General features: G+C 39.7%; 1 protein-coding gene across 2 annotated transcripts in view; it reads right to left on the bottom strand.

Annotated features, from left to right (window-relative positions):
- Positions 1-17,840, bottom strand: part of GRV2 (DNAJ heat shock N-terminal domain-containing protein) — an 82,417-nt gene that overhangs the window by 27,576 nt on the left and 37,001 nt on the right. For both annotated transcript variants that reach the window (XM_077366841.1, XM_077366840.1), the window contains exons 12-16: positions 11,664-11,887; positions 10,910-11,254; positions 9,992-10,286; positions 9,468-9,923; positions 8,845-9,190 (exon numbers count right to left, since the gene is read on the bottom strand). In XM_077366841.1, the coding sequence (XP_077222956.1) occupies positions 8,845-9,190; positions 9,468-9,923; positions 9,992-10,286; positions 10,910-11,254; positions 11,664-11,887 (1,666 nt within the window). The remainder of the gene's footprint in view (positions 1-8,844; positions 9,191-9,467; positions 9,924-9,991; positions 10,287-10,909; positions 11,255-11,663; positions 11,888-17,840) is intronic.

Below are 17,840 nucleotides of genomic sequence, written 5' to 3'. Positions count from 1 at the left end.
ATATATATATATATATACTGATATGCATGTGGGAGAGAACAGAGAACAATTTTTGCTCTCTCCCATTCACGCATCCTTTTCTCCATCTCTCTGTCCCTCCCACACGTACGCACTCTCTCTATATATATCATGTAGTTTAACAAAATGAATTGATAAAGATGTTGCATAAATAGGAAGAAATCTCCATCTTGGAAATGAGGAAAAACCTCTGCACAACGATAAATATTGCAGGAAAAAATTGAAGGTTTATTCATATAATCCGAGAGAAGGCTTACACCCGCAAGACCGAATTCTCTCCAACATTATAGCGAAGGTATTAAGAGCACTGGATATCAAAATAAGAACATGAAACAAATTTACCTAAATAAATAAAACACAACATGGGATGCTACCTTGAAATTATCTGCCATTAAAATGAGACGTAAGCCCAGTACCAACATCCAACTGGTTCTGTTTTTAGAGTGAACTGCCTTACTCGACGGTCAATAGGGTGAAGGCTGAGTTGAAGTTAACGATGTATGGTTCTATTAAAGCAACATACACATCTACCCTATGGAATATGACATCTTGGAAATGTAAAAGAAGAAAAAGAGGAATATTTTGACGGAGTAGAAAGCACCTCTTATGTTGTCTATTCTCATACTAAATACTAAGAGTAATTACCAATTAACATAATATGCACGACTAAGGTACAAGTGTTTATGAATGCAAATACAAAGGAAATGACTAAGACTAATGTCAGTGACTTATGCATCCCAAAATTCTCCCCCTCAAGGTGGTGTATAGGTAACCATCATGCCAGCTTGTCCAATATATACTATAATCATGTTCTTCAGTTCACTCAAGTGCTTTTGTGGGACGCCTAATAGCAATTCTTCTGACTGCAAATATGAGATATAGATATTCTTTCAAACAATTTTATCCCTCCAAACACGATAACCTACCTCTACACATTTGTCTCCTCATAGAAACAGGGTTAGAGATGTAGATGACCTGGTTGTTAAAGTCATTAATGTAGCCCAAATATGAACGAAAGGAGAATATATGAGGAAGAAAAGAGACGAGAAGATAGGAAGAAAGAGAAATCTTGGGGAGAGACGTTATACTCCCACATCCGACCACTTTTAATATGGCAAGTCACTTAATCAATAATTACAATAGATCCCCGAGCTTCTGATGGCTTTAATCATCGCCTAAATCTTAATGCTAGAATGGCAAGAGCAGGAAATAACCTCCTCGCACGCATTGTTGAGAAATTCTTGGATGCATCTTTGGTAGGGTCAAGAAAGAAAAATAGTAGACTCTCAAATCTCCTCAAATTTTATTCCCGGTCACCCAGGGTAGGTTTTGCTTCAGGCTGAATTATTACTACTTGTTTTTCCATTTAGTAGTTGGTAGTCTTTGGGTATGGGGGGCCTCCTTTTTGTTTTTTAGTCTTGAGGCCTTGGAAGCTAAAATTTTAGCTGGAATGGATATTCAAGGTGATTTTTGCGAATTTCCTTCCTATTCTGGTGATCGAAGTATTGGTTTACCTTTGGGGTTTTTGGTGCTAGAGAATGTCATGTCGCAGTTGAGAAAGATGACTGTTGATGAAGAGATGGTCTTGTTGGGAGAACCCCTTCGGAAGCAATGGAAAGATTTCATCTTTGAGTCTTGAGCTATGAATCTTACATGGCTTAGCCTCTGTGGGGCATTAGGGTGGTGGGTATCCGGATTCGGAGGAATTGCTCATAATCATGCTGGGTTTCTTGATCCTTCATGATTATGGCGAAGGGGAGTGCGCATTTTAGGCTTGTCATACAAAGATACAAACTGAATGACTATCTAGATGATGATGGCAAGTCTGTTTTGATGAATGCCCCAGACCATTGGGTAATCTAAAGGAAAGGAAGGAGTATGGTGAAGGTTTTTTTTTTGATGCGGTAGTAGATGAAGATCTCAAAAGGGAAGTGATATAGCGATCTGGCATGGTGGGAGTGCATGGAAGTATTCACCCATCTGCAGCGGTTTGACACGGAAGATTTTGTTTGGTTTTATTGGCCAAGGAGTATGCCCTTGGCCACTCTTAATTGATTCTATGTAATGCAAGTTGGGACCCCTAGTCCCCATTGTAATCTTCATAGCATCAATGAAATTGACAATTTTCAAAAAAAAATAAAAAATGTCATTAGGTCCATCCTATGATGCACCCAATGCCCACAAGGAAACACATCTTAACTGAAGTAGACAAATGTAAACATAATTGGATGGGACCTCGACTAATTTTATTCACCAGCACTCCCCCACAAGTTGGAATAAGGATAACAACATGCCTAGCTTGAAACAATTAAAAAAAAAAACAAACAGAGTCACACTAACCTACGATGATTCACATTGAGTAAACATCAATCTCGCCCTAACACATAAGCTGATCCCACACGAACAGTATCTCGGTCCATGGATAATTAACACATAGCCTGATCAAGCACTTTCACACTAACCTAGGATAATTCACATTGAGTAAACATCAATCTCCCCCTAACACTTGGACTGGTCCTCTCCCAAAACTTCATGAATTGTGCCAAGAATGCCACACACGAACAGTATCTCCACCCATGAAAATTATCACGCAATAACAACTCACATCACAAAGGTATGAAAAGATGCGAGAAGGCACAATGGCCCATATAAGTGGCAAAACAGCCATAGTAATGGCTTAAAAGCCAGTCACTATTTCAAAATTTAGATTTGATTCAACCGTGGCAAAAGGAGTTGACTCGGGGGAGTCAGTGACCGATTCGCTCAATGTTTCATTAACTCAGCCCAGTCAATGGAGTTTTGATTGACTTGGTAAGTTGGTAGAGCTAAACTCGGACTCGGATGAGAATTCGACCAAGTTAAAAGGGGGTCGACCTGGGCAGGTCAACGATTGACAAGGAGAGTTTTTAAACAGTGGCTAAAATCCACAAGAACGCCGATGCAACAACCCACAGAGAAGGCTTTATAGTATCCCAAAACAGCCTAAATAAGGCTACACAACATAGTTTCATTTTCAAAACTCTCCCCTATCATCATCAACTCGTCTGAGTCGACTCACTTTTAGTCTGAATCCACATTTTTCCCTACAAAGTAAACCAAAACCTTTGACTATCTCGAGTTATGACCACATCAGGTGAGTACTCGGCCGTGTCAACCAAACATATGGCTACACAACATAGTTTCAAAACATATGGTTACACAATTGGAGTCTCAATCAGGATTTCAAATGCTATCTGGGACTGGTCGGAGTGACACCCCCCCCCCCCCCTCCCCCCTCCCCCCCTGCCTCGTCGAATATCCTACCAGTGAATAGGCCGTCGGCGCTTCCCCTTGAGATTCAGAACAGGTGCTCAGATGACATGCGGGGGCCCCACCATCAGGATTCAAATTTCAAACCTCCAGGCATAAGAAGTGGAAAATTACAAGACACCCTTCCCAAGACTTCCCTGAAAGGACAGTTGGGCTTCAACCTAAGGTTTCAAAAGCATGGTTTTGGCTTATCTTGGAATAGAGGCTTGAGTGCATATTTACCTAAAGTCAGGCTTAATCGAGACTCAGGAAAGATGGCCGGAATATCTAAAAGCCTCCCCTGCTCCTCCGCTTTACACGTGGCCTGCTCGGTCTAAGGATAAGATCTCTGGGTTACCTTTCTTGCTGTCATGATTATCTAATTTTTTCGGAGGCTTTCCCTTGTGGTCGTCATAAAGAAGACATATGTTGGAGTTATATGGATATCAAGGAAGAATGAAAAGATTTGTCAGGAGGAGCTATTCAAATAATTGTCTTCGGTGGGAAGTTGAAAAGTAAGAGTTTTGGCGTACGGTGGTTATATTAATGTGCAGTCCCTCAAAGAAAATGATTATAAGATGTCAGAGTACATGTTAGGGATCTTCTATCAATACTTAAGTAAATTCAGGAACTTTTGTCTTATTATCTCTGGCACTCGAAAAGGCAGAATCCATGGTCAGGAAGATTAAAGGGGTTATATCCGAGGGTATCTCCAAGTTGGCACCCTCGCTCTACGTGTATTATGGGGGCGGTTATTGGTTTTAGTGCCTGGGTGCTAAAACTCCTTGGCGATTACCTATGTGTCTTTCATCCTAGGAAGCATTTCTTAGACAGTTTGGAGTATGGATCAGAATCATCTTCCCCCATCTCTCCCTCTTCCTCAGCAAGACCAAGTAGGAAAAGGAAACGATCCTCAGATAAACCGTCTCGGGAGGAATTCCTTTTACTTTTCAGGGAATTAAGCTACAATGAAGAAAAGGCCTCCAATTCCTCTCCAACACCCAGAGAGAAAATTGGCGCATTCTTGAAAAGGGAATGGACTCTTTTTAAGAGAGAGGCCAATAGAAGGAGGGAGGTTTTCTTTAATTTAACTGGGCTTTACGATGTGAAAGAAACCCATAAGCCCATGCACAAACACCCCCTCTTTGTCAAATTCATTATGGATGAAAGAAAAGAAAGGAGGTTGGATTGGGAAGCAAAGAAAGAGATTGGGCTTCGAAGCCTGGAGGATTGGACTATAAAAGCAGAGGCTTCGGAAAAATCGAATTTAAATGAGGAAGACCAAACATTGGAAGAGGAATTGGTCCTTGACGAATTCAATTTCATTCTGGAAGGATTGGAGAAGTGCTCTCGGTAAGGAAGACCGCTTCCATGTCCCTGTTGATCTATAAAGTAGGAGATTTTTGGGTGTGTTTGCCTTTGCTTCTATTAATTTCTGGTTTTTTTTAATATTGGCGCTAACTTAAGAAGTGGGTTTTGGATTTTAAAAATAGAGGATTGACGTAGCTTTTCTTTGGAAACTTAGGCAGGACTAAATGGTATAGTGAAGGAAATCTTATTTTTCTAGTAAAGGTGTTCTGTTTAGGCCTACCTTATCTGGTTCTGGGTATGCCCGGTCCGGTCTTATTGATATGTTGTAACGCAGGACGGGACTCCTAGTCAATGAAATTGTCATCTTTCAAAAAAAAAAAATCCCATGTCATCATCAACTTGCCCGAGTCGATTCCCTTGCACCTTCCCATGCTCTTATCCAAATCAGCATTTTGCCCTACAAAGTCAATCAAAACTCCTTTGACTATCTCGAGTTATGACCGCATCAAGTTGAGTACTCTACCGCGTCAACCGAGTACACACCATACCAAGGCGACTAGGGTTACTGAGACTCGAGCCATCAAAATGCAACTTCATAAAACTCCGAGGAAGATCAAACCTAGGGTTGGGGCACACCCAACTGCAAAGACTCGACAAGATTGCATCACAGGATCTATAGAACAAAACCACTGAAAAATCACTGAATAGAGGAAGACCAAAGCAAACTAAAAAGGCTAAAAATGGAAGACGAAAGCAAACTTCATTGAAAAGCAGAGACTAACACAAAACAGCTGACAAGCTTTGACACGAAAGATAAAATAGCAAAAACAAAAACAAATTCAACAGCAGAAAACAAAAAGGTAAAATAGAACATCTGACTCACATGATGGAAACTTTAAAATGAGCACCATCAAAACAGTAATCCATCTCCCACTTCAAACTTGTGCTTGCAATCCCCTTATACACGGTTATGTATATACATATATTCCCTTATATATATACTAGTAAAAAAACCCGTGCGATGCACAGGCCAACAAAGAACTGTACGGACCACATCATAGGTTGATCCAAACCATCCATGTGATGGAACACAATGTCAATAGGTTGTGGCCGTAAAATCATTTCCATAGGCTGATCCTAGCCCTCCAATCTGTAGAGGTTTCCATAATTAAAAAGGCATAAAGGAGGGGGGTAGGATTGAAATTATGTGGCTTTAATGGGTGCCTTTGTTAAAAAGCATAAAGGAGGGGGTAGGATTGAAAATCTGTGGGTTGAATGGGTGCCTTTGTTAAAAAAAGTCAAAAAAAGTGATGTGTAATTCTCATAGAATTTTGGGAGAAATTCAAATAATTCTCTCCTTTTCTCTTCTGCTATATATATATATATATAGCAACCCTCTCTAGTCCGGCGACCAAAAAACATGGGTCCCACCTTATTTGGGTGATGCAAAGCATTCATTTGATGGGCCCTGACATAGAGAGGGTGTCCACAAAAAATCAGCTCCATAGGATCATCCCAACCCTGTGATTTGTGGAGTTTAAAATGGACGGCTATAAATCAGCACAAATCTGTCCATTTTTTAGCTCCACAAATGGAAGGGTTAAGATGATCCTATGAACCTGATTTTTTGTGGACACCCTATCTATGATGGGGCCTATCAAATGAATGCTTTAGATCACCACAAACAATGTGGGACCCAAGTGTTTTTGGTCGCGGGACTAGAGAATGATCTCTAGTCGGCAACTAGAAACACTTCTCTCTCTCTCTCTCTCTCTCTCTCTCTCTCTCTCTCTCTCTCTCATATATATATATAAATATATAGAAAGAGAGAGAGAGAGATTTTATAACGTGGTCGCGTCGGTAGGTGCACACGCAGCCAAAAAGTAGAGTGGGACCACTTGAATGGATAATCTAAAATATTCATTTGCTGGTCCCAGCAGAAGATAAATCGTGCCCCAAATATAGTTGCCATATGATGATCCTAGCACTTAGATTTGTGGATGTTTAAAATGGATGGACTATCTATGGAAAGACAAACAAATGAATGCTTTTTTTTTAAATGGTAACAAACGAATGGGTTAGACTTTAGATCATACATTGATCAGCACCTTGGAAAAAAAAACAAGAACGATTTTTGCATGTTCAGCAATAATGACTTTCATATGAAGCGGTAATCAGTTTAGAATCATCCAATTAAGTAAGATACATGCAATGGGCCAGACTAGCAGCAGCTCACTATATCAATAGAGCCAATCACCATAGTTAAGTGTGCCACAAGTATGGTCAATGTTACCAAACACAGCAAACAAACATGTGTACGTATAAACATTAATAGAATATATATATCTATATACTATATAGCAAAATTATTTGAATTTCTCCCAAAATTCTATGAGAATTACACATCACTTTTTTGACTTTTTTTAATAAAGGCACCCATTCAACCCACATATTTTCAATCCTACCCCCTCCTTTATGCTTTTTAACAAAGGCACCCATTAAAGCCACATAATTTCAATCCTACCCATTTTCGGAATTATATGAAAAAGCAAATCATGATTTGCTAGCCACCTTCTCCAAAGGCTACGTCTCGCCCATCCTTTGCAATTGTATGTGTTCAAAGATTTGTCTTATTAGACATGGTGAAAAACTACACGGAAATACTATTTCTTGAAAGGTGGCTAGCAATAATAAAGTACCCAAAAGCTAGCAATAATAATCATTGCGTAGTAAAGTTTTGGAGGGAAATTACGGACAACGGGTACCTGTATATGACAATTACGGAAAAAACTACAAAGAAGAGGTATAGAAATATGACAATTACGAAAAACTACTTTTCCTTAGTAATTTTTCGAGGATATTACGAATTTCGCACACCTTGAAAAATATTTACAAATTCCAGGCACCATAAGAGGAACAACATATTATGGAAACCTCTATAGATTAGAGGGCTAGGATCAACCTATTGAAATGATTTTATGGGCACAACGTATTCATGTTGTGTTCCATCACATGGACGGTTTGGATCAACCTATGATGTGGTCCGTACAATTCTTTGTCGGCCCGTGCATCGCACGGGGTTTTTTTACTAGTGTGTGTGTGTGTGTGTATATATATATATATATATATATATATATATATATATATATATATATATATATATATATATATATAGGGATTTGCTAGCGTCCATTGCAGACGGCATTTCGCGGATGGTGTGTTGCAGGTGAGAGCAGCCACACAGGCTCACTTTTCAACAGATTTTGTCTTCATGCATTATTCATCTAACGTGGTTGCTCTCACCAGCAACAGACCATCCGCGAAATGCCTTCTGCAATGGACGCTAGCAAATCCCATATATATATATATATATATATATATATATATATATATATATATATATATATGAGGAAACTGTTGGTGCGCTTAAGCTCACCAAACTTATGGTGCGCTTAAGCGCCCAATCACATGGGGGCCCACTTTGTTAGGATGATCCAAAGCATTCATTTGAAAGGCCCTTACATAGATGGGGTGTCTACCAAAAATCAGCTCCATAGGATCATCCTAACCCATCCATTTGTGGAGGTCAAAATGGACAGACATTGTTTGTCCATTTTGGTGCGCTTAAGCTCACCAAGCTTATGGTGCGCTTAAGCGCCCAATCACATGGGGGCCCACTTTGTTAGGATGATCCAAAGCATTCATTTGACAGGCCCTTACATAGATGGGGGGTGTACCAAAAATCAGCTCCATAGAATCATCCTAACCCATCCATTTGTGGAGGTCAAAATGGACAGACCTTGTTTGTCCACAAATCTGCCCATTTTTTGTCCTCCACAAATGGAGGGTTAGGATGATCCTATGGAGCTGATTTTTGGTACACCCCCTATCTACGATAGGGCCTTGCAAATGAATGGTTTGGATCACCACAGAAAATGTGGGACCCATGTGATTGGGCGCTTAAGCGCACCATAAGCTTGGTGAGCTTAAGCGCACCAACAGTTTCCTCATATATATATATGCGTGTGTGTGTGTGTGTGTGTGCGTACATACATATATATAGGAGCAAAAATTGACAGAGGCCAGGCAGAGTAGGCCATGTAGGTGCATTGAGAACTATAGACTTGAGTACAACCCTTCTGAAGTCTTACCCATAACATTCCCATGTAAGAATGCCAGCTATTTATGAAACGAATGAACACATGGAGGAAAGGAAAGAAGATTTACCCTGCAAAGGTAAAAGAAGCTCAAGAATGTAGACAACTCCACCATGCTTGGCCGCAGCCCATGCAAGTTCAGGTGTGCTTGCCAAGGCATAAAGAACATGGAGAACCCCTTCCCGAGAAGTAGATGCACCGTGGAGCATCTGTAATAGACGAAGAAGGCTTGTCCTGTCCGCAACCATAGCCTCTAAGCATGGAGCGTATGCAGTCAGGAGTGAAAGCACACCAAGGCAAAGTTGTGGAATATTGTTTTCGGATGCAACTGGTACAGAAAAGCATTCAAAAAGAGGGACTAGCTTTTCTTTCGTAGAAAAAATGGAAGCCAGACTGGGCTTGCTTGTCAATAAATTCTGCAACAGCAAAAAATAAACAATTTAGATTCTAAAGTGGGAAGATGACAATGAACAAGCCAGTGATGTACCTGTACCCATGGTTTTAAATTTTGGATTTCGGTTGGTACCAAAACCGAACCCACCAAAATCCGAAAAATGTGATTTTTTCATTTTTCAAGTTATTTTCCAAAATTTGGGCCGAAATTACCAAAATTTTGGTGATTTCGGCCGAAATTTCGGTTTCAGCTATGTCCTAAACCTAAACCGAAACTGAAATTTAAATCCTCACATGTACCTTAAGAGAAGTCAATGCAATTTGAAGTTTCTTAACCAATTCAAAATCGGCTTTGGCTGTTTCTTCTCCATCAACAGTTGAAGAATCACCAACAGACTTATGTTCATCTATTGGCCCATCAACGGTACCATTTTGAATATTGGATGAGTCCAAACATGAACCATTGATATTAGATGTGCTCTGAACATCAGAGTTTGTAGAAGACTGAATGCATACAAGCCCTGATATAAAGTCAAGAAGAGCAACGCAAAAAGCCTCCGGTTCACTTATCTCAAAATCCGGCTGGTCATTATATACTCTCAAGTATACATTCCCAACATGGAGTTCTTTAGATAGAGCTTCATATTTGAAGGCAAGTGACTCTTTCAAGTCATATGAACCATCAGGACCTTGACATGCACGCTGCTGATCCACAAATTTCAGCAGTTCTGCTCGTGTAGACGAATTCCAGATAATCTGCCAAAAAAAATCATCTATAAAATGCCCATGATCCAAATAAATTAGGAAAAAGGTGAGGAAGCTACCTCTGGGGACTCCAAATTTGTGTTAAGGCTAGATAAAAGATCCTTTGGTAAATCATTGTTTAGCATATTGGCAAGCTTAGGAGTAAGCAAAGCTCGGAGAGCATAAGTGGCAGCTTGATTATAGGGTGCCGTAATTCCATCGCTAGAAAACCCGCTAAGTCTTGAAAGTGCCTGAGATGCTCGGACGGCATGCAAATTTTTAGCAATTTGCACGCTAGCACCAACACCACGGGCCTCTGTCACATCACTTTCCTCAGCAGTGGAATCATACTGAAGTAGCAGGGGTAAAAGGTACCTGAAAAGATGCAGGGCATATATACTATGTAGTAAAAAGGGATGGAAATTGACGTGATTAGAATTATAAGGTTCCAGTGACTAATAGATGAGCATGAGAAAAAAGTGGCAGGCTTGTATACTATGTAGTCAAAAAAGAAGAAATTTATAAGGCAATTAGAATTATAAGGCTCAAGTGAGTAATAGTAATAGATGAGCATGAGAAATCCCCAGGAATTTTTCTTATTTCTTGTACAGCTTCAAAAAATGCATCCCCCCCTCCCCCTCTTCTGCCACACACACACAACTCACACACCCCAAAACCAAAAAACGGAAATAAGGAAAAACGCATCCGGAAAAAGAAATTTTATATGGCGCCCGGCCGTGAAGTTCGGTGTGGGCAGTACCACCCTTGATATTGGATCCAACAGTAGACCACTTTTTAAGAGTGCTGTTGGATCAAATATCAAGGGCGGTACTTTTATTGTACCGCCTACACTGGACTTCACAGTTGGGCACCAGATAATTTCTCCAGAAAAAAGGAAAGAACTACATGGCTAAGACCCACGAAGACACAACTAGAAACATAATCAAATAAATCTTAAAATGCAACAAAATTAAAACTCAATCTGACACAGCACATACCACAGTGCTCCGGCCTTTAGTAAAGAGTCTTGTAATTCAGGTGATAAAGAAACGTGACCGCAAGTTTGAAGAGCAGTATCAACAGCTGCTGGTACAAGCTCTAGCTCTGTACAATGCACAATATCGTCAACTAGTCCCCCAAATTTGAGCATTTCAGCCCTCGCACTATCAAACTGACTCAACACTGAGAAAGTACGCATAGCGTTTGTAACAATTATGGCAGCTGGTTCATTTGATGGAGTAGTTGGCTGAACTACACACATGCAACGCGAAAGAAGAATTGCCAGGAGTGGTATTCCACCATCTCTAACAAGCTCTTCGCCATTCAGTGATGAAGAAACACACCTGGCATAAGGGAAGATTATGGTTTTTTTAGACAAATCTTTACTCCAAATTATCAATAACAAACTAAGATAACATTGACAAACTCAGTGTTGATGACCAAAGTTTTAAATTTCGGCCAAAATTTCGGATTTCGGTTGGGACCGAAATCAAATCACCCAAACCCGAAATTTCGCATGAAATTTCGGAAAATTGTGATTTTTTAAGGTTGTTTAAAAAATTTCTTAGCCGACCCCAACTAGTTTGGGACAAAGGCTTTGTTGAGTTGAGTTGAGTTTAAAAAAATTCGTTAATTTCAGCCAAAATTCAGTACAAGGATGAAATTCGCTTTGATTTTTATAGAATTTCAGCTATGTCCGAAACCCAAACCCAAACCCAAATTTAAATCCATGTTGATGACAGGGATATTTACGTCAGCCAAATGAGCTCTGAGGCCGCAACAAGGAGAGGTACTCTTTCAGAGGAAAGAAAATTGCTGTCTTCCATGTCCACAGTGACTGCATTGAGCAGCATTGGATAGCCAGCATATTTGAAGGGCTCTAACACGTCCCCATATCGCCGGTACAATATACACTGTCCCTTCAATAAAAGCAACAACCTCCACAATTGTGGACCTTGCAATCCTTGCATAGTAGCCTGTAAGCACATTGCATATGGTTACATGTTAGAAAACATTTGACAATGGAAGAAAAGCAGAAAAAATAAAGAAATAGAAAAGATAACTTCCAGATGTGACATGAATCTAAGTAACGCTTTTTGAGGACTTTGAACATTTTTGGGGTAAACGTTGAATTAAGCATAATCCCGGGACCATCGAGATTCACTCACATAGTTTCTTCGAGTATGGGATAATCACAGCCCCTTTTGTACTTTTTTTTGTCTACAATCAAATCTTCCACTAGCACTCATACATATATAGGGAAATGATATCCACACTCCCTTGTTTTGATAATGGCACTCCCCTCTTTATTTTCCATTTTTTGTAGTTAATGGCTAAAGGCAGTTACAATTCTCCTTACCTGTGCTTGCATAGGCTACTGATATTTGCACTACCATATTTTGATGATGAGACAAACTCACCTTGTCTTGTCCTTTGTAATCGGCTGCTGAGAGCTTTTTGGGGATTGTAATAGCTTTTGAAAGATGGTTGAATAATAAAAGACAAGGTGAGTTTGCCTCATTATCAAAACATCGTAATGGGAATATCAGTAGCTTCTATATATATAGGGAAAAGTGAGTATGAGTGGCCCCTAATATAAGCTTATATGAGGTGACGGCTAGAAACACGGTGGGCCAACATTTTTGGGGTGATCCAAACCATTCATTTCATAGGTCCTGACATAGGTAGGGTGTGCCCAAAAAATCAGCTCCATAGGATCATCCCAACCCTTCGAACTGGGGAGGTGAAAATGGGCAGTTATAAATTTGCCCAAATTTTTCCATTTTTCACCTCCACAGTTCGAAGGGTTGGGATGATCCTATGCTGCTGATTTTTTGCGCACACCCTATCTATGTCAGGGCCTATCAAATGAATGGTTTGGATCACCCAAAAAACGGGGGCCCACCGTGTTTCTAGCCATCACCTCATATAAGCTTATATGAGGGGCCGCTCACAAACACCTTTATATATATATATATATATATGAGGAAAAGGATTGTAAGCTCGTACCAACCTTATGGTACACTCGAGTGCCCAATCACATGGGTCCTACATTTTTTTGTGGTGATCCAAAGCATTCATTTGCAAGGCTCTATCATAGATAGGGTGAGTACCAAAAATCAGCTCCATTGAATCATCCTAACCCCTCCAAAGTGGAGGGCAAAAATGGGCAGATTTGTGGACAAACAGTGTCTGTCCATTTTGACCTCCACAAATGGATGGGTTAGGATGATCCTATGGAGCTGATTTTTGGTACACACCCCATCTATATAAGGGCCTTTCAAATGAATGCTTTGGATCATCCTAAAAATGTGGGCCCACATGTGATTGGGCACTCGAGCGTACCATAAGGTTGGTACACTCGAGCGTACAATCCTTTTCCTCTATATATATATATATAGAGAGAGAGAGAGAGGGAGAGAGAGAGAGAGAGGATAGAGTTGCTGCGCTCGAACACAGAAACAGGGTGGGGCCACATTTTGGGTGGGATCCAAAGCATTCATTTTCATTGGGCCCTTTCATGGGTAGGGTGTCCACCAAAAATCAGCTCCATTGGATCACCTTAGGGTGTCCATTTGTGGGGCCAAAAATGGACAGATTTGTGGACAAACAATATCTGTCCATTTTTGGCCATTTTTGGCCCCACAAATGGACACCCATTGATGATCCAATGGAGCTGATTTTTGATAGGCCCCCCTGTTTCTGTGCTCGAGCGCAGCAACTCGTTTCTCATATATATATATATATATGAGGAAAGCGTTCCTTAGCCCGAGCTCAGATAAGCTTATCTGAGCTCGAGCTCAAAAACACACATGGCCCCGCATTTTTGGCGTGATCCAAAGCATACATTTGGAAGGCCCTTCCATGGATAGGGTGTGTACCAAAAATCAGCCCTAAAGGATCATCCTAACTCTGCCATTTGTAAAGGGAAAAAATGAGCAGAAACATGGACACAGTGTTTGTCCATTTTCCCCTCCATCTTTGATTGGGTTAGGATGATCCTATTGATCTGATTTTTCGTACGCACCTATCCATGGAAGGGCCTTCCAAATGAATGCTTTGGATCACCCCAAAATTGAGGGGCCACGTGTGTTTTTTAGCTCCAGCTCAGATAAGCTTATCTGAGCTCAAGCTCAGGAACGCTTTCCTCATATATATAAATATATGTATATATGAGAAAAGTGTCTCTGGTCGGTCGACTAGAGAACCTTCTCTAATCCGCCGACCAAAAACACAGTGGGCCCACATTGTTTGGATGATCCAAAGCATTCATTTGATAGGCCTTGACATAGATAGGATGTGCCCAAAAACTCAGCTCCATAGGATCATCCTAACCCTTCGTTTTGTGGAGGTTAAAAACAGACAAATTTGTGGTGGTTTATATGCCTCCATTTTAACCTCCACAAATCAAAGGGTTAGGATGATCCTATCGAGATGATTTTCTCGGCACACCCTATCTATGTCAACGGCCCATCAAATGAATGCTTTGGATTATCCAAACAACGTGGTCCCACTGTGTTTTTAAACTCCACTATCCATTTTTAATCTCCACAAATTGAAGGGTTAGGATGATCCTATGGAGCTGATTTTTTTAGCACACCCTATCTATGTCATGGCCCATCAAAAGAACGCTTTGGATCATCCAAACAATGTGGGCCTACTGTGTTTTTTGGTAGGTGGACAAGAGAAGGTTCTCTACTCTCTCTCTCTCTCTCTCTCTCTCTCTCTCTCTCTCTCTCTCTATATATATATATATATATATATATATATATATGAGGAAAGTGTTTCTACTCGGCCGAGTAGAAAAGCTTATCTACTCCTCCCTTTAAAAAGTACAGTGGGCCCACACATTGTGGATGATCCAAAGCATTCATTTGATAGGTCTTAACATAGATAGGGTGTGCCCAAAAAATCAGCACCAAAGGGTCATCCTAGCCCTTCGTTTTGTTGGGCCTTGTAGAAACAGAATGGGCGCACTGTGTAAGATGCGTAAGATGCGTCCATTCTGTTTCTACAAGGCCCAACAAAACGAAGGGCTAGGATGACCCTTTGGTGCTGATTTTTTGGGCACACCCTATCTATGATAAGACCTATCAAATGAATGCTTTGGATCATCCACAATGTGTGGGCCCACTGTACTTTTTAAAGGGAGGAGTAGATAAGCTTTTCTACTCGGCCGAGTAGAAACACTTTCCTCTATATATATATATATATATATATATATATATATATATAAAGAGAGAGAGAGAGAGAGAGAGAGAAAAGTGTTCCAACACGATCGAGTAGATAAGTTATCTACTCCGTCTGCTTAAAAATACAGTGGGGGGCCCACATTGTTTGGGTGATGCAAACCATTCATTTGATGGGCCCTCACATAGATAGGGTGTGACCAAAAAATCAGCTCCATAGGATCATCCCAACCCTCACCCTATCTATGTGAGGACCTATCAAATGAATGGTTTGGATCACCCAAACAATGTGGGCCCACTGTGCTTTAAGCCGACGGAGTAGATAACTTATCTACACGATCGTGTAGGAACACTTTTCTAATATACATAGATGTCTGTGTGCGCGCACGCGTACCCATTCTATGAGTGTAAATACAAACCATTAATGAGCAGCATACATAATGCATGGGCGTTTATGTATGCAGATATGCATGCCTAAACAAATCCATAATGTGGCTGGTATTGAGAAAAAGAGACTATCCCTATGCAAGAATTTCATCCATAAGATCAGTATGCAGTGTATTAGTATAAGTGTAGGGTTTTTTTTTATTTTTTTGGAAAGGGTATTAGTATAAGTGTAGTACTCTCTAAATTCCAGTGTCCTGATAAAAAATACAAACAAGTCACATTCGATGATACCCAACTACAGATACAAATATAGACACATATATTTGAGCAGAGATACGACAGCATTCTATCAAATCCAGGATACGGGTATCTGATGCAATTACATATGCATCAAGACACATGAATGAAAATTAGAAGACTAGGTTCAAGTAAGAAGAAGGAATTAATATATGAATGAGGATTAGAAGAAAATATTTCACTTAGAAGGAATTAATAATCTATTGATCATAAGAGCTATAAGACTCGCATTCTCAAGATATATTTGAACCATGATAGTTAACTCAAAAAATAAAACTATCCATGCAATATCCCAAACGAGTATCGGGTATCATATTGTGATGGACACACTACAATCACCTATAGAAGTAAGATGGAGATCATACATATAGGCTTCCCATTTTCACAAGGATGTCGATCCCAAAGAAAATAGGTCAGCGAATGAAGAAAGAGCCTTAGTAGCAGGATGCCCTAGAGGACGTCAGGGCCAGGATGGCCATTCCCTATGTGCCCTGCATGTGGGCATGGTTTTAAATTTCGGTTTCGGTTTTGGCGAAATTTCGGTGTAAATCTTAAAATTTAAAAAAAAATCGGTTTCGGTATCAATTTCGGTCTAAAATTTCGGATTTCGGCCGAAATTTAAAACCATGCGTATGGGATAGACCACATGTGCAGTCTGTCCTACAAGCAAGCACGCAAGGAGTAGTCGTCCATCCCTAGCATCCTCATATAGCATTTTTATAGAGAAATAGCAGTCTCTCATCTTTATATTTGTTCATTGCCTTATAGGCGAATTTCCCTTTCCTGATGAAAGAAATATGTCTACAATAACTTATCGTGGATAATGATTCTAGTATTTGGAAACGTATGGAAAATTTGGCCATATGCAAGATATTAATCTAGATGTAATGAAAGATGGTTCATGGAATATGTAAAGGATGTCCAAAAGACTACATTTTTCATTGGTCGTAAGCTGCATGTGTTCTTTTAATCGGGAAATTGACAGGGACATTGTAGAAGAGGTTGCATAACTTCCTAGTTAGTCAGAGTGGTCACCTCCGAGAATTTTATGTAGATCTTCCAATATGTAAAAGCAAGCCTTTTAAATCAATTTGGCTCCATAAGAAAGAGATTCGAGAAAAATTAACCCTATGCAAAGGGACCTAATTTTCCTTGGCATTATAATAACTCTCATCAATTCAACTCTCACAAAGCTCTGGTTCTGTTTTACCACAAATACCCAGTGGACTACATAGAATGTCCTCAAAAGGATTTTTTGTGAAATTGGTAAATAGATTTCCATTGACTCAATATCATGAAAGCTAAGAGATTCAAGTTATTCTACTAGGAACCCACCAAAAGTATAAAACTTGCTAGAGAATTGAACAATCGCACAAAAACTCAATAGATCTTCACAAACAATGCAAAAGAAATAAAAGAATAAATATATTTGACGGAAACGTGAACAAAGTACGGTAAAGCCTAAAACACAAAAAGGAAATTCCATAACAATTGATTGAGCTCCTTAAAAGTACATCAAACCTTGATATATCGGCCCAAAAGACATTGAAAACCAAGTTTAATCATAACCACTAGTATAGGATCAATTTCACACTTATATCAACCTAAATAAAGCATGATTTCTATTTCAGAACAGCCCAGAATAAAAATAGAAAGTTTGTATTATTCATGTTTTTTCGTAGGGCCCACCGAAACATACTAAAACTTTAACGACAGATTAAATAAAATTACTACAATTCTCCACAAACCATAGCTTGCCAATTTTTGTGATGAATAGATATTTGTTGGGTCCATCATTAATTCTAGCATATGATGTTTTCGTCATGGTTTTAAATTTCAACTGAAATCCAAAATTTCGGGTTTCAGTGGAGACCGAAACCGAAATCACACATACCCGATATGGTGATTTATTTTGACCGAAATTTCAAAATTCCGGTCTTATCCTGAAATTTTCTCCGAAATTTAAGGGATTTCACCCAAAAATCTCGATATTTATTAATTATTTAATATCTTCCTGAAATTTCGGCCGAAATTATGTACGAGATAAAATATTCTT

The sequence above is a fragment of the Tasmannia lanceolata genome, unplaced genomic scaffold (assembly GCF_043159265.1).
Source record: "Tasmannia lanceolata isolate RefF3 unplaced genomic scaffold, GAP_Taslan_0.1 ptg000023l, whole genome shotgun sequence".
In the NCBI taxonomy this organism is placed as follows: Eukaryota; Viridiplantae; Streptophyta; class Magnoliopsida; order Canellales; family Winteraceae; genus Tasmannia; species Tasmannia lanceolata.
The sequence above is the reverse complement of the archived record's forward strand: the minus strand, read 5'-3'. Positions and strand labels throughout refer to the sequence as shown.